Source organism: Notechis scutatus, chromosome Z, assembly GCF_049901735.1.
Source record: "Notechis scutatus isolate UNSWTSFEM ecotype Mainland chromosome Z, rNotScu1.2, whole genome shotgun sequence".
Lineage (NCBI taxonomy): Eukaryota > Metazoa > Chordata > Lepidosauria > Squamata > Elapidae > Notechis > Notechis scutatus.
Window position 1 is genome coordinate 92612306 of NC_142025.1, and position 26784 is coordinate 92639089.

Sequence of the window (26784 nt, forward strand, 5' to 3'; positions counted from 1 at the left end):
TCCTATTTTGCCTCATACAGACCTGTATTGTGGTGCCTTAATATTATGCACGGACAAAAGCCATAGTGGGATTTTTAAAGCTCCGAATGTAAAAATTAAAATAATTAGTAAATTCAAAGTATTTATTTCCATAGCACACACTTGTAATCCTTTAATTTGAGGCAGTTGTTATATAGTTTAAAATGTTTGATTATATTTAATTACACCAAAGGCATATTTCCACAGTGATTCAGCTTTCTTATTAGCCCGATAAATCAAAAAATATCTTGATTTCATGACATACCATGAAGGAAAAGACAAGTATTTTAAAAGAGTGTAACCCCATTTTTTCACTGATCTGCTTCATAATTCACAGAAATCTACTTACCAAAGACTCTAGGTAGTAGATGTAAGGAGATTATAGGATAACGATTTCTTTTCCAAAAGAAAACAGCTACTTTGAATACTTGGCACCACCTGCATAATTTCTAACATGATCCCTTGTCTTATAGTAACTAAGCTTGATTTAGCACTGCACTTACTAAGCTCTGGAATCCACTGTAAGGCTTGGGTTATCTGAAGCAGTGATCCCCAACCTTTTTGATGCCGCGGCCCGGTACCGGCATCAGCTGGGCGCCGCGGCCCGGTACCGGCATCAACTGGGCGCCGCCATCTTTTTTTGATGAAAAAGTGCTTCCGGTGAGCTTTCTACCCGGAAAAGCTCACCGGAAGCACTTTTTTACCAAAAAAAGATGGCGGCGCCCAGCAACCAGCAGCCCGGTAAGACTTGTTCCGCGGACCGGTACCGGTCCGCGGACCGGCGGTTGGGGACCCCTGATCTGAAGTACCAGAATGGTCAAATACTAATGCATGTGCTGCTAAACAAGAAATAAGTTGTCATTCACAGCAATTGTTTTTTTCACTGAAAACCACACCATTTAGGATCAACCCAGAGTTTAATATTTATGATGTACAAAAGATATGAACCACACCTGCTAAGTTCAGGATGTCCCAGGTAGTCCCCTTGGGGAAAAATTTCTTCATATTTATGGCCCACTGATAATCACTCCACCTTTCCTTCCAAGCCTGGAGGATGGCCTGTTTGAGATTGACTACTTTCATCATCTTCCTTTTCTGAAATAGAGAAAATGTTTATAGTAGGCATGACCAACCCATGGACCATAGAGGTCTTAGACAGCTAGTAAAGTGTGCCCACAAGATTGTAAACTTTTAACATTATGATGTGATTTTTAGCAATATTTTTAGCATTGCTATATATTTTATATGCGGCTAAAGACAATTCCTCTTCACTCAATGTGGCCCAGGCAAGCCAAAGATTGGACACTCATGGTTTACAGCAATTCTATCATGTATCATCATGAAGCTTCTGGTTTCAGAACTATATAACTATAAAACCTTGCATTATATATAAATGTGTAATATTGCATGTTATAAACAAATTTTTTACAACTCCCATGACTTTTTGCCTACATTAGAATACATATGGCCAGAATATTCAGGAAGCAATTCTCAAACAGAAAGTGGGAAGAAAAAATATTAATACATCAGATCACAAAATACTATAGAACAAAGAGTCATTTCACACATTGTTCTGAGGAGAAACAAGGACACTTATTAAAAAATGTCATGTGGAGGACTGCCTGTATTTTAAACAGAGAATATTTAAAATAAAGGTAATCCTCTACTTACGACCCCAATTGAGCCCAACATATGTGTTGCAAACAAGGTAGCTGTTAAGTGAGATTTATGTCATTCTACAACCTTTTTGCTGTTTTTAAGCAAATTGCTGCAGTTGTTAAACGAATCATGCGGTCCTTGAGTGAATCTTTCTTCCCCATTGACATTGCTTGTCAGAAGATAGCTGGGAAGATTACAAATTGTGATCGTATGACCCAGGGACAGTGCAAGTGTCAAAAATGAATGTCACTTGCCAAGCTCCCAAATTTTGATCACATGACCATGGGGATGCTGCTGAGATCGTAAGTGTAAAAACCAGTCAAAAATCATGTTTTTCAGTGCTGTTGTAACTTTGAATATCACTAAACAAATTTGTTTGTGGTTATATATAACATTATACAGCTTTTTAATCATGCACTGTGACTTACCATGTTATCAAAACATCTGCCCTTTTGATTTCCCAAAGTTGAGGTTTGCAGCCTTCAAAAAACACTTAGCTACAAGACCCAATCCGAAACAGTAGCTATTTCCACATTGAACAATGTAGAGAGGTGCAGGTTTGTTAAAAAGCTATGCATAGACAGTAGTAGATGTATATGCTTGTTTATACTCTTCAGCTTAGAACATCATGATAACAATAGATCTTATACTACTTAAGTATTATAGGAATGCAATCTTTATTTGTATAAAAATGGAAAATAAGTGAGCAAAATATACTTTTTATGATCCTAATATAATGGATCCTAGCATTTTAGGATCCATTACATTAGGATCATAAAAAGTATATTTTGCTCACTTATTAACAAGCAAGCAAATTAAGATCCTCACACTTTTATTTAGTTACAAATATTACATTCTTTCACACTTCTTGAATCTTAACATTATCTCTAATAAGGTGCTAAAAGCTCCTCAAATTTTTCATATGCCTGCTGGTGTGCAATCTGCATTTGTGTCAAAACACAAACAATTTATATTCCGATAGACCTTGATTTGAATCGAAAAGGCATCGTTAGGTTCTTAAACACACTCACTTCAAGTATGAGTGATAACCGCGGTCATTTTAAATGGTAATTTTAAAAACGTGCCTTTGAAGTAATTTAGGGTACTTACTGCCAAGTAATCATGCATATCACTAAAAACTTCACTTTTACGGATGCCCTGGATAACACTGCGATCTTAAATTTCAAGCAGATGGGCCATCTCCGAAAACAAATTAATAAAATAGCTTACTGAAATACATTACTAACCCTTAGTTTCTGTTACCGGTTTTGGGACAGGAAACGTGATGGACTAAAGCGTAAAAACTAACCAGCGAGAGACACACTACAGGCTCATTTATGATACCGAAAAGAGAAGGACGAACATCCTATATTAGACTTACCAGCTCCCATTCACATATAAAGGAAAAGCACAGCCTTTACCTCCTGGAATCCGCCATCTTTGTACCTTAGAAAGAACCTCACCCCGATTGGCTAATACAACCTTCTGCACTGCAAAGGCTGTTGGGAGTTGTAGTTCAAAAGTGACAATTGTTCAAACACGTGAAAATCTCAAATGGTCAGGGAAAATGTGATTACTACATATCCTAGTCAGCAGGCTAACTGGGAATATTGAAAAACATTTTGTAAAAATTAAAAACAACTCTGTGGAAAAAAGTAGTTAAGAGTTCAAATAGAAAGAATGCCAATGTAGTTTTCAATTATGTTTCCCGTGCTTTAAAAATTCAAGGCTAAAATAGAGATATATTTAAGATGTAAGGAGGAAGAAAGCTAGTTGAAAACTAGCAACTAGAGATATTTGATCCAGTTTTTTTAAATAAAAGTTTTATCAAGCCAATAGGGGGAGGGAAGTCACAGTCTTTCTTCTTTGTCTCCATTCATTAACAAAATCATGAAGAAAAAGTATGTGGAATCTACAATGATTTGGTGCCATGTAATCATTATCTATCACCAACAAATAATAAATTCAAATAAATTGTGGAGTTGCAGTGCATACTACAAACATTATTCTAAATAAAGGTTTCAGGTTTCACACTAACCCCTCTATGCTATTCATTACAAAGCTCAAATATTTTCAGACTCATGCAGAATGCTAAAAAAAAGCCCCAAAACTAGTGTGAAGGTAATAGTACTCACAGACTTTTCGTACTCATGGCCACATGAAATTTAAAGAACAGCAAACATCGCTAGATAAGACTGGAGTTCCCACCACAGGGAAACAACTAGACAGAAGTTTTACAGAGCTGCAGCACTTCAAAAGAAAATATTAGATTTGCAGTGACTTGAAATAACCACAGGGATGCCAGTAATAAATTGATTTGGTGCCCAGATTCTGCCAACTTTGTGAGACTGTGCAGGATTGGAACTGTTGTAAAGAACTTATGTGGATGTGCACACAATAAGTTAAACAACTCTGACTACATTGCATAAAGAATTAACTATGGTTTGCTGATTTTGCTAACTATCATCATCAGTTTAGCTTAATATGTTGAATTATCCTAGTCATATGGCTTTGTATGACATGTGATTTAGATCTGTGATTTGTATTTCTAGACAAAATGAAACCTAATGTTCTGTGCTTTTACTTAGCCTGCTACTCAGGCTCCAGCTACCGAGAGGTAACTTCAAGATAGTTGCTCTCCATTTTCAGAATTCTTCAACCTAACTTACTGTGGCATGGATCTATAATTGTGACTAGACTATCCAGAAAACACTATAGTTGTATCAACAGCCTCAAATAGTCAGATATCATTTGTTCTCCTCCTGTCAAAACTTGATCAGTTTAAATAGTACTTTCAAACTGCTAACTTGAATATTCAAATAAATCACTGAATCAAGTTATTGAAGACAAAGCATGCCATAAAAAGCTTGTTCCCAAGTTTATTTATTGTGGTCATATGTCAAGGAATATCTGGAATGTGTTTGTTCCTAGTCGCTCCTAGATTTCCAAATTCCCTCTAGGAGCATTGCTCTCCAAACCTGGGTAAATTATCCAAAATTGAGTAAAAGTGGTTTTTCTTTGGGTAATGACACACAAACCAATCATAATAGGGACATTTTAATTGACTTTGTGTTTTATCTACATTAGATAAAAATGGTTTTCTGATAAGTGGTTTTGGGTAATAAAGGAAAGTTTGACCCAGGGTGTCTAAGGTAATGGTTGACAAAGTCTAACCTATTTTTGGAGGGTGCTGCTGAATAATACCAAAATAATGGGGAACACATGCATGCCTGTAATGAGCTACAAGAATAATCTGGAGAGACAGGAGGAAAAGCCGCAGCCTAGGCATTAGTCTGATAAGAGAATGAGTCCAAAGTAAAAATGGGAGGGAAAACGTGTTTCAGAAATGACCTTCCCTAGGGTTCTGGGACTTAAAGGCAGGGAAGGGGGAAAATACTTTTGGATTCCAAGGTTCTGCTATTGTAATCTTACAATAAAGGTGTTTTTATTCTTGTTTTCTGATCTGGACTACCTTGAATATCTAGTTTGATATGTAGAAAATAAATTGATTGATGGTTCTCCGGTTGCTTCCTTCCTTATTGACAGGAAAAAAAACTATCTCTTGTTGTGAGCTGCCTTTAATCATATTCAAAGCACAAAAACAAAGGTCAAACATTGCACTTTTAAATCAGGTTGCCCAACTTTGGCAATGGACTTCAACCCTCAAGATTCCCCAGCCACTCCTGTTTTAAATAATATGATGAAGACTAAAATAGACAGATGTCAGTGATCACATCACAGCAATTCTATAGAATGTGAAATGGAAAGCAAAGGCAAGAAAGCAGATTAAAGCCAGGTGAACATTCCAGAAAAGCCACACAAAGCAGTAATGCAAGAAGGTATACTGATACAAAATAAAAACAACAGCTTGCTCCTTCTCAATTCAGTTAGTTGCTCAAATCTAAATTAGTTGCAATGCTAAATGCACAACAGTCTCTCAAAGCTCACTTCCCAGAACTAGCCAAGCTAAAGGTAATTAGCACCACTCTGGTAATCTCCTTTTTAGATTGGAGCACAGACTGGCTAAATTTGTAAATTACAATACCATATTCTTTAGACACAATCTGTTTGTTGTTTTTGCTGCAAAAGAAAAAACGCTCTAACGAAGCTCTCCTCTCGAGGCTTTTAAATAAGCAGAAGATTAGAACTCCTTCTGTGTGAGGAAAGGATTGTAATAGCTAAGTTCACATGATTGATTTGGGACTAGCAGTGAAATAGGCAGCCTTCAACCTACAAGCCTCATATCTTGATCTCCAGGGCCATTTTTTGTAGGTGCCTCCCTGAGTCCCTCCAATATCACACCACCATAATTAAGATTTTCATGGTCTTCATGTTTTGTTTTACTTTTGTTTATTTTGGCAAATTACTATGCTCTAAAAGAGATAGTTGAAATTTCTGAAAGTCATTAGAATTAAACAGGGATAGATTTTATTAGTAGTTGGATAAAACCCCACCAGAAAATGCAAGGCTTTCAGACTGGTTCTACACAACTCATCTTTATCTCATCCAATACTTGACTAGGCATCCAATCAAATCAACAGCCTAGGCTGAATTCTAATATTTTCCCTTCTTTCTTCCTCCTGGGCAGCTCCAAACGCTAAAATATATTGAACAGCAGAGATTCCATAAGTCATTAATTACTAGGTAAGAGAAAGCAATATTTTAGAGAGCAGTCCACAGGTCCCCTTTCATTGAAACTAAAGGAAAATGTTTACCCAATTGCAAAATCATGATAGGAATCAAGAAAAAAAAATACAAAAGAAGGAAGGTTTTTCTATGTTCCAGAAAAAAATGTAGGAAGACTTCTGTTTTTAATAGAATGAGGATGGAACACCCATTTTCATATGGAAATATCTTCCAGGGATCATGGTGATGGGAGGAGTTATGTATGGATAACTGGATGAAATGGAGAACAAATAGGCAAGTTTAGAGAGCTAAATTGTTCTAATGACTTTGAAAGAAAAGAACTTTAAATGTTAATTAAACACAGAAACTCTAAGCACACACCCAAAATTTAACTGATCCATGTTTTGCAGGCATAGAAATAAATAATAAGCTGTACCTGTTATTTTGCTATATATCACAAGGTATTAAAACCATAGGAACCAGGCAATTCCGTCTTTAAACTTACCTGCTTCCAAGAAAGTTAGGAGCATTTGTACCCCCTTTAAAACAGATGGAACAGAGGTTGAAAAAGTAAAACTAAACACACAAACATACTATATTGTGACTCAGCTAAGTGAATCAGTTTACTTAATGAATTCCTTTTAAAGGAAAGATTGAATACCAGGAGAACATTGATTTATAATTCATTTTAACCTAGTATCCTCCATAAAAAAAAAAAGGTTTGCTTGATACATTAACTCACAGTTTATGTGGGCCTGGTTTACTCAATCCAATTTGCTGGATTTAATGAACCTGAAACATAACCCAGCAATATGCTTTAAATTTACATGTTAGACTAAATACAATTGGTTGTTTTTGTGATTCATTCTGTCTGCCAAATGCAGCCAAAAGGTGGGGGGGGGAGAAGATGTTTGTAAACAAATCTAGTTTATTTATTTATTTTGCTCCCCTGGAAGTTTTTTATGCCTCTAAAGCAGCAAAATAGGCAGATATTCAAAAGGAGGGGGAATTGTCATGCCAGAAAAAGTTCAGATGCTGGATTTGTCACTGCTATGCAATTATTTTTTTAAAAAATGAATGTTTGAAAGGAGCGAAACTGGCAAAGATCATCCACAAGCATTAAAAAATGAGTCTGGAAAAAAACACATAAATTTTGCTCCAGGTGAGCTGATAGAATCCAGGCCAGGAATTCTGGAGGCTTTACTTTAGCAGGTATGGGCAGGGGTGGGGAAATGAGAGAATCTAATCAGCAGGAATGTGAGTTAGAGACCCCACCCAATACCTTGAGGCCTCATATTCTTCAATTTGTTGGAAAAAAGCCAAAGAACTTGATTTGGACAGGGTGGGAGGTTAGCAAATGAGATAAAGAAGGCAGGGTGCAAAGAAGTTTATGGTATTGAACATTTCTGAACACATCATAGTCTCAATATCTAAGGAATAAAAATATCACAACGTTGTCTCACCCACTTCCCACTTCTTCTTTGCCTTAAGTGTTTTCCTCTGAATAAACATATTGCCATTTATAAAAAATCAAAATGTGTACAGTACAACTATAGCAATATAAATGGTATGTAGAGGAAGAACTTGTATTTTACAAGGATTCCTAACAGGTTAAGGCTAGCCACCAAATTTCAGCAGGGAAGTGATTGCATTTTGGCAATGTCTAATTCTTAAAAAAAAACCACAGATTGAACAGATTGGTATAATAGATTGTATTATTCCAGGGATGGAAAAATTATGGCCTGCCCACACTTCTAACCCTTAGTGCTCAACTAACATCTTCCATAATTCAACTTTGTAACTCTGAATAGTTGTAAAGATACCAGTCATAAGTCAAGAATACCTGTAATTAAATTTCTTCCCTAGCCTATGTGTCATCCTTCTGACAACCAGTGGAATGACTTGCCTTCAAAAGTCATGGTGCTCCATCACTGGAAGTTTTTAAGAAGATACTGGACAGCCATTTGTCCAGAATAGGTCTTCTGCTTGTGCAGGGGATTGGACTGAAATACCTCCAACGTCCCCCCCAACTCGTCTATTATTCTGTTATTCACCATTTTGGTGCTTCACAAATATCAAGTATGCTATATTACTCACAAAAGTTTTTGTCTCAAATGGTCAGGGACTTTACCTTACAAGCACTTGTAGAGAAAGCACCAGATTAGTGAAGACAATTATAAATATTGTTGGACAACCTAAGCTCTCCAAGGATGTCTTTGACCCCAATTGTTGAAACCAATGGATATAGTTAGTTTTTAACTGGCCCGACTCATGTATTCCTGAACTGTTTAAAACAGTGGTTTTCAAACTTGACAATTTTAAGATGTGTGGACTTCAATTCCAGAATTTTCCAGCCAACATGTTGACTGGGGAATTCTGGGTTTTGAAATCCACACAGCTTGAAATTGCCAAGCTTGAAAAAACATTGATTTAAAATATTCAAGTTTGGTCTTGGCCATCAAAGGATTCCCATTCTTCTTGTACAAGATTGTAGAGTTTCATAAGAGAGATATATGTTATAAATTGCATCTATGTTTTAGCCAAGATTCACCAAGTTCCTTTAAATCAGGGGTCGCCAACCTTTTGGACCTCAGGGACCACTAAACTCATAATTTTAGATCCCAGGGACCACTAACCGGTTCTGTGGGCGTGGCCTAATTTGTGGGTGTGGTTTAGTGGTCATGTGACTGGCTGGGCATGGCTTGTACGTAAATATTATAAATATTTATATAAATATTGATTTTTTTTTAATAAAAAAGAGCAACTTTTACCCAAAATCAGGCAAAGCAGGCAGATAGAGTTGCTGACAGAATCACAGATTAATTATCTATCTGCCATTGGCTAGCTCAGTCTGTTACATAAAATTTGCTTGCAAGCTAACTCACAAAATTAACTCACAACACACCATGCATATTGAATTCATGCATATTGAATTCATGCATTGAATTCACGCATATTGAATTTTTTATAAAAAAGAGCATCTTTTACCCAAAATCAGGCAAAGCAGGCAGATTGAGTTGCTCACAGAATCATTCAGTGATCTATCTATCTGCCATCGGCTAGCTCAGTCTCTCAAATTTGCTTGCGGTGAGTCTGCACTGAATTTACTTGCAAGCAAACCTTCGGTCTTAAGGGAGGTTTGTGCTGAGCCGAAGATCTAAAGACTAGCTAAAAAGCAAGAAATCCAACCATTTCCTGCTTCCTAGCTAATCTAAATCTTCCGGTCCAGCAGAACAGATGATGGTTAGAAAAATAGCAATTTAGCAGGCAAGTTTACCGGGTAAGGAGTGAGTGGGTGGGGAGGGTTCCCGCGGGCCATGTGGGCAGCGCAGCCTTGTGTTTCTGCGCAGCCTGGATTAATTGCTTTGTGGGGGTGCTCTGGGGGTGAGATTTCACTGCGGCCCACCAAAATTTTCTCAAGGCCCACCAGTGGGCCGCGGCCCACCGGTAGGCGACCGCTGCTTTAAATGGGCTTCAGCAAATTACTAATTTAGTCACAGTTGTCCCATCAAGGACTATAGAAATTATTTAAGCTGCTCTGGTTCTGGATGCTTGCTGATGAAAGATTTATCCTACCTTGCTAACCTGGGTACAAAGATGCTCCACTAACCTTGTGACTCAGTCTCCATCGCGTCTCTAACCCACAGCAGATTCAGCTTATATTAGTTCTTTGCTATTCCATTTTGAACTCATTTTTTCTTGTTCTCTCAAAATAAGACACGTACAACATTCTGTGATGTCAATGAGAAAATGAGAAGATAGGACTTCCGGTGGTGAGGTCACAGCTGAGCGGATCAGAAGAGCGATCTCTACAATCCTGTATCCGAATTTTCGTGCTTGGAAGCTCTCAGAGGCATTGTGAAGCTTGGAGAGACCCACAAGTCAGAAGGGGAAGCCTAGGAGCAGAGGGAAGGAAAGCAACCTCCCATTGCAACGAGGGGAAGCCCTTTGAATCCGGCGCGAAAGAAACCCGGCATCTATGGTGGGTATGAAGCTGTGACAGCCAGCTGCAATCGGGAAGAAGGAAAGTGGATCAACGCAGGACATCAGAAGGAGAACAGCAGACTGGGACAGTTTTTGAGAGGTGAGAGAGCCCTGTGAAAGACTTTGACAAAGGGAGCCTCCGGAGAGAGTGAATACAGCGGCTAATTGGCGGGGGATAGCGGAGCGAAAGGGAGAGGAGGAAACAACAGTTTAACAGCTGAGAGAGAGTACCGCAGAAGAAAAGATCGAGACTCTGTGAATAAAAACATAAATTTCTACGATTTGGATTGATTACTGGTAGAGCAGAAAAGAGACATTAGAGAGAACAATTGGAAGTTTAATGGAGAACTGTAGTTGAACGGAGAGTGAAACCATTTGTATAGAAAGCTGTGACTGTGCAATTTGAGAGTAAAAGTGACTAAGTAGTTAAAGAGGACTGAGGAAACAGGAAATGAGGAAAGTCATGTGACGGTGTGCAGAAGAAAGGGAAAAGAAGAAGAAAGAAGAAGAAAGCTGAATAATTTCTAAGTATTAAATTCAAAAGTGTATATTGAAAAAAAAATCTAAAGCAATATATATATATATATACCGTGTTTCTCATAAAATAAGGCCGGGTCTTATTTTTTTTTTTTTGAGCCCTGAAAAAATGGCTAGGACATCTTTTCGGGGGTGATTTAATTTCTTTCCCCACGCACACCTCCACCTAGAGTGCCCCATGCGCACTCATCGCTCCATGAGGCTGCCACTGGAAGTTCCCCAAAGGTAGAGTCACCAGCCACTTCTATCGGCCAGTAGAAGCAGCCTCGGAGCAAGCACCCACGCGCACTCACCTCGCCACAAAGCTGTTTCTATCAGCCGATGGAAGCTCCCCAAAGGCAGAGTCACCAGCCGCTTTGGGGTGAGGCATGGCTGCCCACAGGGCGCTCCTGAGAGGAGCACCCCATGCACACTCTTCTCGAGGCCGTTTCTATCGGCCGATGGAAGCTCCCAAAAGGCAGAGTCACCAGCCGCTTCCATCGGCCAATAGAAACGGCTTCATGGCGAGGGGAGTGCGCATGGGAGAGCGGCTGCAAACTTTTCTTAGCAGAAGGGAAGCAAGCTGAGTCTCTCTCTCTCTCTCTCTCTCTCTCTCTCTCTCTCTCACACACACACACACACACACACACACACCACATCTACTAGCCCTCATCCCTGCACCGGGTCAGCCAAGCCCTTCTGGCGAGGGAAGGTCTCAGCATCTGCGGGTTCCCACTGCTGCCCTCCCCTCCCCAGGCCAGACCTTTTCCAGGCACCCTGCCAAAGTCCCAGGGCAGCCGACCTCCCTTTACCTGCTGCCGCCGCTGGTTTGGGGAGTGGGGGGGCGCCAGGGAGGGAAGAGGAGGCAGCAGAGCTTGGCTACACTTAGAAGGGAGATCGGCCGGGCTTCTGAAAGGAGACGTGGGAGCGGTCCTCGTAGGAATGTGGCAGGGAAGCGGGGTGAGTGTGAAAGGGTCGCTGTTGTGGCACAGGAGGGTGGGAGGGAGCTGGAGTGAAGAAGGGCAGGAGAGAAGCTAAACCGTCCTTTCTATTGCTCTGGTGAGGGCTGAATATTTGCAGGGGCTGGTTGGAAAAGCCTAATTTTAGTATGAACCTTGAGTCATTGTGGGGGGAGCTGAACGGCGAAGGCACTCTGCACATGATCCGAGGCAATCCTGCCACAGCTCACGGGTGGCATTGCTAACAGTTGGGGGGAGTCTGATAACTTCAGCGACGCCTCCTTTCTCTCTCTCTCTCTCTCTCTCTCTCTCTCTCTCTCTCTCTGAGCGCCTGAAAGAGCGCCCATCATTAACCAATTAACCAACGCCAGCCTCGGAATCCCTTATTTCGGCATACTTCGGGACGAGAGAGGAGCCATAAAACCAGGGACTTGGCGACAAGGTGCAGGTTCTTTTTTTTTTTTTGATTGAATTCAATCATGAGACATTTCTTGATTTCATCGGACGTCGGAGGTGTTCAGAAGAACTTTTGAAAAACTTGTGGGTCTAACTTTGAGAAGCAATGAGTTTGGTCCTCTCAAATGGCGGAGGTTCGGGATGGTCTTTGGAGACCTTCCCTCTCTTTTAGCTGAGCGAGACCTGAGCGATTTTAGGCTAAAAGCTGCCCTGGAGAGGTTGATCAGAGAATGGGCAAGAAAGCAAAACAAGAATACATTTGGGCTAAGGCGTTTTCTCCCATTCCCTCTGTCGCAATCTCACAATTTTCATCCAGACACAGATATGCGTGTGCTTTCTCTCCTGCCCCGCTGGTAGATTCAAAGACAACTAATGCGAGCTCCCCTCACAAGGCCATTTCTATCGGCCGATGGAAGCTCCCCAAAGGCAGAGTCGGCTGCCGCTTCTACCGGCCGATAGAAGCAGCTGGTCACTCTGCCTTTGGGGCGCTTCTATCGGCTGATGTTCTATCGGTAGTAGATCAGGGTATTCTAGCCTAGGCTACCTGCATGGAGCTCCTAAAGGCAAATTTTCTCCCCTCCTTCCCTTCCCATTTCTCTTCACCTCGTGTAGTTCTAACGAATGATGTGAGAAATGGTGGGGAAATGCATGGTTTAAATAAGCCTAAATTTTGGGGGCGGGGCTTAATTTCACCTCATGCCTAGAAATCATGCTGGGCCTTCCTATTGGTGGAGGCCGTATTGTTGGAGAAACACGGTATATATATAGCTGATTGTTTGCAAGAAGAATTTATATATCCTATTTCATAGATTTCTACATTCTTTATAATTGTTATACCCTATATATTCTTTATATCTTTCCACAATTTGATATCTTGGATAACAACTAATTAATCAATTGATGTACAACTAATTAATGGCTATATATTGATTAATAGACTTAATTGAACTATAAGAATGTTATAAGATATAGTATATAAGAAAAGAAAACAATAAAACACATATTTATCTATATTTATTGAATTATATATGTTTACTATATAAGCTATTATATTTAGAATTATACTTAATTAATTTATTAAAAGGATTAAATAAGATTAGAAAATTAAGAGGGTTACAGACTATCATAGATTATAAACAATAACGATATTTAGTTTTACATTGTTGTATAAATACATACATACATACATACATACATACATACATACATACATACATACATACACATACCGAAGCCTGATAATGGCAGATGAGATTCTGCCGAAACGTTGCTACAACTTTAAAAGCACAACTACAATGACGTGGGAAAATACCCAAACAAAGCTGAATACCATACATGTAAGTACCCATGAAAACTTAAGAAAAGAAATATATATAAAGTGTGCATAAAATTAAGGAGAGACATTATTAAATATATTAGACCTTGTACTGATAAACTGAAGGGATTAGAATAAGATAAAAGGGAAGAGATAAACATAGAAAACGCAGAAGGGAGTTGATACAACAGATGATAATATTGAAAGACTTTCTTAAGAAAATAGGTAGATTTGGGGAGATGTGCACCACGACAACTACTGCTAAGATTGGGAAGAAAACAACATCCAACCTAACATCAATGATAACATCACCAGCAGGACAACGTTCCATAGAGGGCATGCTGAATCCTGAGAAGGCAAGTCAGGTATCAAATATGCAAACAATTCAAATGGCATTAACAAGAATACAAGAAACGATGGTGAGAAACCACGCAGACTTTAAAACTGAAATGGAGGAAATGAAAGGTAAAATATGGAAACTAGACGAGAAGATAAGTACAATCCAAAAACAGTAGTAAAGACGGAACATAAAATGAAAGCAGTGGAGACAAAGGTTGAACAAACAGATAAGAAAGAAGAATCAATAGAAACAGAAATTAATAGGAGAGAACAAGAAATTAGAAGAGGCAATTGCATATTTGGAGATGGAAAAGGTTGATTTCTTCCTCAGATTTCAGAATGTAACAGAAGAAAAGGGGAGGACTTGCCCAAATTAATGGCAGATCTCATAGCAGAAGCATTACAAAAAGAGGGCCAAGAGATTCGAAGGGAAATCGACAAGGTATATAGAATATATACCAATATATACCTATACAAGATGTTTTAGACTTCCAAGAGAGGTTCATATACGATTCTCAAAGAAACAACTGACAGATGAGATATACAAAGTGACAAGAGACGAACTGCTGATATTCAAGGGAACAGAAATTGTAACGTTGAAACAAATTCCAAGAAGAATAAGGAAACATAGAAAGAAATACAGATTCCTGGCCGCCCAACTGAATAAGAATAACATCCTGTTCAAAGAGCTTATCCCAGAGGGAATGTTAATATCATGGCAGGATAAGAAAATTAAAATAGACAGTATAGAAAAAGCAAGGAAATTCTTTGAACTGTATGTGGTATCAGGAGAAGACAAGAACAGCAAAGAGGAAGTGGAAAGTAGGAGCCAAGAAGAAGATCGGGTGGAGGAAAGAGAAAGAGAACAAGAGGAAAGAGAGCAGGAAGAAGTGGAAAGAGAAGGCGTAAGAACGAGACACCAAACAAGAGCAAATAAGCTTCAACAAGAAACAACTACAGAGTAAGATGGCGGAAGAAATCAAATTGATATCCATTAACATCAACGATTTAAATTCACAAATTAAGAGGGGAAAAAACGATAACTAAACTACAGAAATTGAATTTAGATATTATATGCCCTCAAGAACCACATATCCAGAAACATCAAAGTAAACTGTTAAAAGTTAGAAGATTTATACGTATCTCTTGCCCATCAAAAAAAGAGGGGGATAGCAATATATATTAGGAAACATTTACAAGCAAAACAGGTATATGCAGACAAGGAGGGTAGAAGTTAGAAGTTTATATAAATTATAAGAAAATGTTATTGACAGTGATATATGTGCCGAACGAGAAACAAGAAAAATTTTATACCAAACTATACAAAAAAATAGTAGAACAAGAATATGAGAACATATGCCTGCTAGGTGACTTCAATGCAATAGCAAATTTAGGAAAAGACTACAATAATGAATACCTAGGGGGGAAAAGGAAAAGGAAAACATTACCAAAAGTATTTTATCAAATGGCGAAAGAATTAGGATTAAAAGATATATGGAGAGAAAGAAATCCAGACAAAAAACAGTATACTTACTATTCAGCACCACACACATCATGGTCAAGATTGGATATGTTATGGACAAATGGAGAAATGGAACATAATATAAAAGAAATAGAAATTGAATCTAACACATGGGCGGACCATAATCCCATTAAAATAATTTGGAAAGGGTTGAAAAAAAACAGAAGATGGATGCTAAACAAGGAGATCCTAAAAGAAAAAGAATGTGTTAAGATGATGGAAAAAGAATTGGAGTTCTTTCTGAAGGAAAACAAAAAACAACAAACATCAATTCCAAACCTATGGGACACAACTAAAGCATATATTAGGGGCCTAGCAATTTCATATAATACACGTAGATATAAGGGGAAAAAAGGAGAACAATCTAAATTACTAGATACTCTTAAGGAGTTAGAAAAAAACACTAGAAAAAAACACCACATAAAAAGACAGCAAATACGGAGAGGATAATGATTAGACATAAATTGAACATGTTAGCACAAGATGAATGGTTACAGAACATGAAAAAGATAAAACAGAATTATTTTGAACACGCGAATAAGCCGGGAAGGTGGCTAGCCTATAGACTTAAGAAAGAAAAAGAAAAAAAAGCAATCCAACAATTGAAGGACGCCGATGGTACGCTACAACATCAAACTGAAAAGAAAAAACATATTGTTAAAAGTTTTTTTGAGGAACTATATAGTAGGGAAGACGTACCAGAGGGAAATATCCAACATTACTTAGAAGGAAAAGGGCTACCTGTGATCCCGGAAGAGGATAAAGAAGAGATAAACAGGGAAATAACATTAAGAGAACTGCAATAGGCAATCCTGAAACAGAAAAACAATAAGACACCGGGACCAGATGGTCTCCCTGGGGAACTATATAAAATGCTCCAAGAAAAATTAGAAATGCAATTATTAGAACTCTATAATGAGGTACTGATGACAGCAAAATTACCTAAGTCATGGGGGGAGACATACATAACATTGATTCCAAAAGAAGATTTGGACCATCAATTAATTCAAAATTACAGGCCCATATCCCTTTTAAATGTTGATTATAAATATTTATGTCCATAATGGCAGATAGATTGAAAAAAACCCTTAATCAGATCATTCATAGCGACCAAAATGGATTCTTACCGAATAGACAAATTAAAAATAATACTAGAATGGTCTTGAATATAATAGAATATTATGAAGCAAACCCAGGAAAACAATTGGCAATGGTCTTCCTCGATGCGCAAAAGGCATTTGACAATGTTAATTGGCAGTTCATAATACAACAATTAAAAAGCATGCAATTTGGCAATAAATTTATTAAATTGATTTCGACAATTTTTAAGACACAGACGGCCAGTGTAATAATGAATGCTGACAGAATGGAAACATTTAAGATCAACAAGGGAGTAAGGCAGGGATGCCCACTGTCACCCCTTCTCTTTATTCTTACCTTAGAAAACTTATTGGAAAACGTTAGGAAAAATGTAGAAATCAACGGGGATTTAATCAAAAAGGAGCATTATAAGGTACAGGCATTTGCCAATGATATAGTATTTTTTCTGGATGATCCAGAGGATATGGGAGTAAAATTAATAAAGGAAATAGAGGAATTTGGCAAGGTTGCAGGCCTTAAAATTAATAAAAACAAAACAAAATTATTGACTAAAAATTTAAAAGATAAGCAAAAAAAAGGGGGAATGCAAAGTGTGAAAAAGGTAAAATATTTAGGCATTTGGTTAACATCAAGATGCTCTTCAATCAAAAAAGATAACTATGACAAATTAATAATACAAATCAAAAAACAATTGGAAACATGGAGGAAATTACAGCTATCACTACTAGGGAAAATTGCGGCAATTAAAATGTCTACCCTACCAAAAATACCATATCTTTTTCAAACTGTACCAATAAGATTGGATAAAACCTTTTTTAGAGAATTAGATCGAATAATAAGTAAATTTGTTTGGGATGGGAAAAAAGCTAGGATAAGAATGAATTTGTTACAGGACAAAAGAGAAAGGGGTGGCTTTGGACTCCCTGACTGGGAAATGTATTATCAGGCTGCGGCTATGGTATGGATTAAAGATTGGATCAACCTGGAAAATAGAAGAGTATTGTCAATAGAGGGTCACAACTTGCAGAGAGGGTGGCATAGTTTCCTATGGGATGGGAACTGTAAACAGCATGCATATTTTCAGAGACACATGATTAGAGATTCATTAATTCGGACATGGAACAAGATTAAAAAGAACCATTATACTAAAATATCGAACTGGTTGTCAACTATGGAAGCACAAATATACCCAAACACAATGGATCTGGGAAAAAAGAGGAGTTACAAAGACATATTAGACACACAAGGAAGATTAAAAATGACACAAGAATTACAGCAACAAAATATAAAGATAGATTGGTGGCCATACATGCAAATCCAGGTGAGATATCAGAAGGACAAAGAACAATTTGGTTTCTGCATGGAAAAGCATCAATTAGATAAAATTCTACAAGAAATGGAAAAGAAAATGATTTCAAGAATATATAACTTTCTACTAGATTTTAAAATGGAAGAGGAGGTGGTCAAAGAGACGATGGTGGTATGGGCGAAAAATGACCTGGAAAATTGGGAGAGAATGTGGGGATCAAATTACAAACTAATTACATCCACAGCATACAAGGAAAATCAATACACAATGTTCTACAGATGGCACCTTCCTCCAGCTAGATTGGCAAAAATGTTTAACTCAGACCCAAATTGTTGGAAATGTGGAAAAGAAAAAGGCACTTATTTTCATACCTGGTGGACATGCCAGGAAGTGAAAAAATATTGGAATACAATTAGACAATGGATAGAAGAAATCATGAAGCAGAAAATTGAATTTAATCAGGAAACTTTTTTATTAGGTATAATAACACAAAAATGCAATAAAACAGATAGATATATTATGTTACATATATTAACAGTTGCAAGGGTTTGTACGCACAACTCTGGAAGGAAAAAAGGGTTCCACCGGAAGGCATGGTTATTAAAAAAATAATAGATTGTATAGAGATGGACAGGCTAACGATGAAAATAAAAGACAGAGAAGATTCAATTTATTATAGGGCCTGGGATGCCTGGTATGAGTGGTTTAGAAATAAAAATAAAATAAAATGGCAATTAGGAAAAGAATGAGGGAATATGTAAATATGCAAATATACCATGGAGAAGATTGAGATGTAAGGATAAAAGATATTGATTTATAGTAAGAGCAAGATGCATATACATATACTGAAAAATGTGAGGAAATGCAAAAGATGTCTTGATGCTGATAATAATGTATAAAGTTTTGTTTTATGTTTTTTAACATTTGGAAACTTAATAAAATTTATTTTTAAAAAAGAGAGAGAAAATGAGAAGAGAATGGCCTGGGATCTTCTCAGCCACTGCCCACTTGAGGTTGCTATCATATGTAATCCCTCTTCCTTGCTCTCATTGTTGGGATATGGTTTTCTCAGACATTTTGGCCTTAGCTTCAGGAACTTCAGGAGAGATCAGACATTTAGTTCTTGCAACGACTTCTGCCTGCCTAGTGCCTGGAGAAAGTGCATTGCACAGGTGGTTTTTTTTTAGATACTGGGGAAAATGTCAGACCAATTTTAAAACAGGGTTTTTTTACCATGTTTTGAAAAAGCAGCAACAGCAGCAGACCCGTGTTTATAACCCAGGACTAATATACTCTGCCTCTCTTGATTTTACTGTTTCCATCCCAAATGATGTACAGCTAGTCCTCAACTTACAACCACAAGAGGGCCCAAAATTTCTGTTGCTAAGCAAGGCAATTGTTAAGTGAGTTTTGACCCATTTTAGACCTTTCCTGCCACAGTTACTGTAAGTAAATCACTGCAGTTGTTAAGTTAGTAACACGGTTGTTAAATGAATGGCTTCCTCATTAACTTTATTTGTTGTAAAGTCATAAAAGATCACATGATTCTAGGACATTACAATCATCCTAAACAGACTGTTGCCAAGCATCTATATTTTGATCACATGACCATGGGGATCTGCAACAGTTGTCCTGTTTGTAAATATTTTTATTGTTTTGTATCAAAAATTCAATTTCTATATTGAACAGTGTGTTTTCTAGGTATCCAAAGTGTTAAAATATAAACATCATTATAATCATTATAATCATGTACATACAAACATATATAAGATAATATCGATCATTATTATGATTATTATTAAATTATTATTTAGTAATAATTTATTATTATTAAATTATTAAAAAGTATACTATATTCCACATTGACTGTTACGAACTAAGCTAACGCGTTCATTAACAACCCTAATAGTTTTACTTCAACAGCAGGCTCGTAATCCTGCACTTCTGATTGGAATAGCGAGTCGTGATTGGTCGTTTCTGGCTGATCTGATTAGCTGACAGCGGGTCGCCTCTGATTGGACGCTTCTTAGAGCGGTAAACTCAAATCATTGGTTGTTTTGACAGCAGCCAGCTCTATAAAAGAGCTGCTGCTGCCCAAGTATTTTGCTCTGTTCTGAAGTCACTAATAAAGAGTTGACGTCACAATTCAATGCCTCGTCTCTGTTCCTTGCGCCCATGCTCAGGACTGGTGACACTGGCGACGAGGGTGGGATGCGGAGACGATAGAGCTGACTGAGCGCTCATCGAACAATACAGAGCACGTGGCTAAGATCGCAAGCAACAAACGGCAGGATGACCAGTGGCGCCATACCACCCGCTCCATTTGACCCGGCAAACGAAGACTGGGACTCGTATATGGACCGGTTCCAGATGTTCCTGGAGACCAACAATCTGAAAGATGCTACGCCTGGCAAGAAACGAGAGGTATTCCTGACCCATTGCGAGCCTGCCATTTTTAAAATGGCTAAGGCACTTGCAAAACCCGCGGAGGTGAAGACAATGGATTGGGATAACCTCGCGCCGATCCTCCGGGCCCACTATGCACCCACGGTGCCAACACTCATCCGAAGACACGAGTTTTACCAGAGGGACCAATGGAAAAACGAGAGCGTTGGAGACTTCATCACTGACCTCCGGAACCTGGGTGGACTCTGTGGTTTCGCAAACCTCAAGGAAGCCATGAGAGACCGAATAGTTCTGGGATTAGATGACCACACAATACAGAGCAAGATTATGGCGAAGGGAGACATCAGCCTCACAGATGTCATCGCCGACGCTACTGCGGCAGAAGCAACCAGGAAGTCAGCCGCTCGAATGCGCCGAGCGAACACACCACACCGCCAACTCGCTAGGGACAGTACGCCTTCCTCTGAGAGGCACACTACTACCGCCCATCATGAAGACCTCGATTCCTCATCAGACAGCGAGGAAGAGGAGGTCAACCGACTCCGGTCCAAACGCGACCAACGAGACCAACGGAACCAAAGACTCCCGCGCCAATGCACTGGTTGTGGGGCAAACCACCCGCGATCAGACTGCAAATTCCTCGACGCACTCTGCCGCTCCTGTGGAAAGAGAGGCCACATCGCAAAGGTCTGCAGAAGCAAGCGAGGGTCCAGTCCAATCCGGAGGGAGAATAATCTCCGCCAGGCTACAGGCAACCCACCTGTAAATCGGGACCGCCTGAACCACCAATGGAACAACCACTACTACAGAAATCAAGCACCTGTCACTTCAACTAGATGAGAAGAGGCACACCAAACCATCACTATCGGCCACGCTTCGTCCCTGGATACAAGGAAGATCCGAGTAAAGGTCGCTATTGAGAATCGACCTTGCATGATGGAAGTCGACTCGGGGTCGTCCCTATCGATGGTCTCCTGGAAAACCCTCAAACAGCTGATCCCTGCCATCCGTCGCCAGGACCTCAGCATTCAAAAAATCATACTAAAGGACTACCAAGGAAACAGAATTCCGGTTGTCGGCTCCAGCTACGTCCAAGTATCCTTCAAAGACCGCACCGCATCGCTACCTCTGACCGTCGTCGATCGTGACCGGCCCAGTTTGCTAGGTTTACAGTGGTTCACCCCACTCGGAATTGAACTAGCTGGCATCCACCAAACTGGAAGCGATAGCTGAGAAGAGGCCCTCGTCCAGGAATTCCAGGACGTTTTCACAGAGAAGCTAGGCAAGTACAAGGGGACCCCTATATCATTTAATCTCAGTCCCAATGTAGCTCCTATTCGCCTTAAGCCTCGTCGGGTGCCTTTTGCACTCAAGCCAAAGATTGACGAGCAACTGGACAAATTAATAGCCCAGGGTGTGTTGGAACCGATTGACCACGCCCGATGGGAGACCCCAATAGTAACACCCATAAAGCCAGATGGATCGTCAAGAATTTGTGGGGATTACCGGGCCACCCTAAATCACGCGCTTCAGCAGAGCGCTTACCCGGTACCTGTGGTCCAACACCTTCTTCACTCCCTGGGTGGCGGAAAAATATTTGCGAAATTTGACTTAGCTCAGGCGTACCAACAGCTACCCGTAGATGCGAAGACTGCAGAAGCCCAGACTATAGTCACCCACAGGGGTGCCTTTAAGTGCAATAGACTCCAATTCGAGTAAGCGTGGCACCGGGCATTTTCCAAAGTCTGATGGAGAGACTATTACAAGGCATGAAAGGAGTCGTGCCTTATTTTGATGACGTCTTAATAGCTGCCCCTACTAGAGAAGTATTAGAAAAACGACTCAGAATGGTTCTCCAAAAATTTAAAGACGCTGGCCTGAAGGTAAAAAAAAGACAAGTGTCAACTTTTACGGAGAGGGTGGAGTTCCTTGGATACCTTCTTGACAGACAGGGAATCCACCCCACCGAAAAAAAACTAACGGCAATCAAAAAACGCCCCAAGACCTAGAAATAAGACAGACCTCCAAGCCTTCCTGGGACTCATTAACTTTTATAACATCTTCTTGCCCCAGAAGGCAACTGTAGCTGAGCCCCTAACACAAGCTACTCGACAAGAAGGCTTCCTGGGTCTGGGGACATCGGGAAGAACGAGCATTCCAACAAGTAAAAGACCTCTTAACCTCAGATGCTGTATTAATGCAGTATAATGAGACTTTGCCTTTAACTGTCACCTCACGACGCCTCACCGTTTGGAGTGGGAGCCATCTTGAGCCACGTCCTGCCAAACGGCAATGAAGTACCTATTGCTTTTTTCTCAAGGACCTTATCAAAGACTGAAAGAAACTATAGCCAACTCGATAAAGAGGCTCTCGCTATTGTGTCTGCCATTAAGTGTTTCCATGAGTATGTATATGGAAGACCATTTGCCATAATCACCGATCACAAACCATTGCTTGGCATTTTAGCGGGAGATAAACCAACTCCCCACATTTTATCGCCAAGAATGACACGTTGGTCAGGGTTTCTAGCCGCATACGATTATCAACTCTGACACCGCCCGGGGAAAGCCATTCCCCACACTGATGCCTTGAGTCGTTCCCTGCTACCTGAAGCCATCGACGATCCAGCTCCAACCCTAACTGCACTCCAAATTGAAACTCTTCCCTCACCACCGCTGACTGCACGAGACATCGCCACAGAAACAAAACGGGATCCTGTTTTGGCACGAGTCCTCAGCTGGGTGGAACGAGGCTGGCCTGACAACGAATTCAACAACACCTTTGCGACTTTCAAACATTGGCAGACAGAACTATTCTCTCAAAAGAGCTGCATTTTGTGGGGAGACAGAGTCGTCATCCCAGAGAAGCTACAACATAAAGTTTTAAAACTATTGCACGATGGTCATCCAGGCATCGTGCGAATGAAGGCACTGGCAAGAAGCTACGCGTGGTGGCCAGGTATAGATAAACAGATAGAAGCCTGGGTAGCCACATGTAGCAAGTACCAGGAAATTCGCGCTGCCCCACCAAAAGCAACTCCAACCGAGTGAGAAGCACCTCGCAGTCCCTGGTCCCGCATCCACATCGATTTTGCGGGACCCACAAAAGGGCACACTTTTCTTATAACAGTGGATGCCTATTCCAACTGGCTCGAGGTCCACAAAATGAAGAGCACCACCACAGAAGCAGTCATTAAAAAATTGAATAAATTATTTGCTACGCACGGATTGCCGGACGTTTTAGTCTCAGATAACGGGCCCCAGTTCACTGCCCTGGCATTTGAACAGTATCTAGCAGACAGGGGCATCCGCCATGCTTTAACATCGCCGGCTCACCCTGCATGCCAACGGCAGGGCTGAGCGAATGGTCCAATTCGTGAAGAAGACCTTACACAAAATGGAACATGGGGACATTGACGACAAGATAACCAGAATGCTTCTCCTCCAGCACATCACCCCACACAGCGCCACAAACAGAACTCCGGCCGAACTCCTGATGGGCCGGAAACTTCGCTCACACCTTGATCACCTACACCCTACCTACACGCCAGAAAAGCCCTTGGGGTCCAGCAGCAAGTGTCGTGCGTTCAAGGTAGGCGACCTATTCTTTGCAAAAAACTTCTCAGGTGACCCACTGTGGGTCCCTGCTACCATAACTCAACTCACCGGGCCCAGATCCTACCGTTTGCAAACTGATGGAAAATTATGGAAGCGCCACATAGACCAGCTTCGCTCCAGACTGGCACCTACGCCCATCTCGTCCCCTGAATCTCAAACCGGGGGGGGAAGGGACATCGAGGAGGCCGAAAAAGAAATAACAGACGACCTAACAATTGGAACTCAGCAGCCTACACAAACAACCATGGGATACTCACCTCCAGAAGGAGAACCGAACCGGGTGATTGCCTCACCACGTAGCAGCACCACGATGCAAGCGAATCCAAGGAACCCCGATGACAGCATTGGCAAGAGTGGTGAGGACAGCCCCGAGTCACACAACGGAGCAGCGGGACCGTCTTCGCCATCCAGCTCAGCAAGCAGCCCACCGAACCAGAGAAACCGGTGGAACAGTGCAGGTCAAGCAGACAGGTGAAGCGACCTGCCTACTTGCGAAATACGTCACCCCACCCCTAAGACGGAACCTAGGGGAGGGGTGTTACGAACTAAGCTAACGCGTTCATTAACAACCCTAATAGTTTTACTTCAACAGCAGGCTCGTAATCCTGCACTTCTGATTGGCCCGTGAATAGCGAGTCGTGATTGGTCGTTTCTGGCTGATCTGATTGGCTGACAGCAGGTCACCTCTGATTGGACGCTTCTTAGAGCGGTAAACTCAAATCATTGGTTGTTTTGACAGCAGCCAGCTCTATAAAAGAGCTGCTGCTGCCCAAGTATTTTGCTCTGTTCTGAAGTCACTAATAAAGAGTTGAAGTCACAATTCAATGCCTCGTCTCCGTTCCTTGCGCCCATGCTCAGGACTTAACATTGACATCAATTATATAGCCATCAGAATATTTACTAATCAGTTTTTCTTTCTCATGTAGTCCATATTTCATATAAATCCACTCATCTAACCTCTGTATCTATCAACTAGCCATTTATAGAAAAGTTCCCATGTTATAAAGTATTCCGAATCTTCTTTTTCTTTAATTTTTAGAGTTAATCTATCAATTTCTGCACATTCCAGAATCATTTTGATTATATTATAATCTGTAGTGGTTTCTTCATTTTTCCAGTATTGTGTGTATACAATCCTGGTAGCAGGCCCAACAGGAATGTTTCAGGTTTCAAACCTATGTGTTGTTTTGTCATAGTTTCCAGCCATATGTGAATTTTATTCTACCGTGTTTCTCATATAATAAGGCCAGGTCTTATTTTTTTTTGAGCCCCGAAAAAACAGCTAGGCCGTCTTTTCGGGGGTGACTTAATTCCCCCCCCTTGCATCTTAGGGCGGGTGGTGACGGCTTGGATGTTGACCTCGGCGTTGGTGGGGCACTTTGTATCAGGGTCAACGCAGGCAGCACCATATCCGGGTATGCAACAAAAGTACTTTCTAACAGCAAGCCCCCCCCCGCCATTTCGCATGTTTTAATATAGGCCTTAATTTGGGGGGAGGGGCTTAATTTCATTTCATGCCTATAAAACATGCTGGGACTTCCTATTGGGGGAGGCCATATTGTTGGAGAAACAGGGTAATATTTTTTTGCTTTGGGACACGTCCACCACAAATGATAAGATGAACCTGGTATTTACATTTCCAACATTTAACAGATTTATTTTTATACATATTCGCTATTCTTGTAGGTTAATAGTGCCATCTATAAAACATTTTATAGAGATTCTCTTTATACACTGTTGACATTGTAAGCTTATCATTTCTATTCCATAATTTCTGCCACCTGTCCAAATCTATTGCATAGCCAAAATTTTTAGCCCATATTATCATAGTTTCTTTTACTTGTTCTTCCAATTTAATAGCTAATAAATAAGTGTACATCCTCTTAATTAATGTTTCATCTGTTCCCATTAGAATCTGATCTAGCTCATTTGGTTCATTAGCCCAAGCTCCTTCCTATCTTTTTCATATCTGGATTGTATCTGTAATTGTGGTCATCATGATAGGTCAATCCCTAATATTTTTAGTTCTTGTTTTGTTTTTAGTTCTCCCCTTTCATTTAGTATGTCCTTATATCTTATGTTTTTATCCATATTTATAACATTAGGATATATCCACACCTCCATTATAAATAACCATACTGGCACTTTCAGGTAGTGTTGCTCTTTGATTTTGGTCCATACTAATGTAATGCCTCTGGAAATAGCAGTCAATGACTACTTCAGCTTCAACCACAATGATACAAGAGCACACAACAGATGCAAACTCAATGTAAACCGCTTCAAACTGGATTGCAGAAAGTATGACTTCAGCAACAGAGTGGTCAATGCCTGGAATGCACTACCTGACTCTGTTGTTACATCCTCTAACCCCCACTTCTTTAACCTCAAACTATCCACTATTGACCTCACCCCATTCCTAAGAGGTCTGTAAAGGGTGTGCATAAGTGCACCATCTTGCCTACCATCCCTGTCCTATTGTCCCCATTTATTCTTACCTATTTCCTGTATTCTTACTCATGTTTATACTTATAGCTATTATCTTGTAAGTGATTGACAAATCAAATAAATAAATAAATAATAGCTATGTATCTTACCCTTCTCTGGGATCTGCAACAGTTGTAAACAGGTATAAACAGTTGCAAGTCTGAAAAATTGTCATTTTCAATAGTTGTCAATCCCATTTTAACTTTGAAAAGTCACTAAATAATGGTTACAGGTTGAGGGCCACCTGTATTGTAGTTTCTGTTTATACTAGTTTTTTAAGGTTAATGTTTCACTCCAATGTTGCCACTGATATGCCAAGATTAGGAAATATTGATCTAGAAGTTCAGGTCTGTTCCATAAAGCCATTAGAAGAGCATTTTTCTTTTCCAAAATCTTTCTTACTTAATATACTTGCTCAATGCCATTATTCACTGAAGTTGAATAGCTATCTGAAAGCTGTGAGGAGTTAAGGA

The 26784-nt window shown here is 40.0% G+C and overlaps 1 protein-coding gene across 7 annotated transcripts in view; it reads right to left on the minus strand.

The window, feature by feature from the left end:
- MED24 (mediator complex subunit 24) overlaps positions 1–26580 on the minus strand; it is a 106837-nt gene extending 80257 nt beyond the window's left edge. For 3 of the 7 annotated variants that reach the window (XM_087945062.1, XM_087945061.1, XM_087945059.1), the window contains exons 1-2: positions 26422–26564; positions 972–1113 (exon numbers count right to left, since the gene is read on the minus strand). In XM_087945062.1, the coding sequence (XP_087801188.1) occupies positions 972–1113; positions 26422–26508 (229 nt within the window). In that variant the 5' untranslated portion in view covers positions 26509–26564. Of the gene's footprint in view, positions 1–971; positions 1114–3058; positions 3178–26421 lie in introns of those variants that run through there. The other 4 variants (XM_026679697.2, XM_026679696.2, XM_026679694.2 and 1 more) reach the window with 2 other exon arrangements.
- Between the last annotated feature and the right edge of the window lie 204 nt (positions 26581–26784).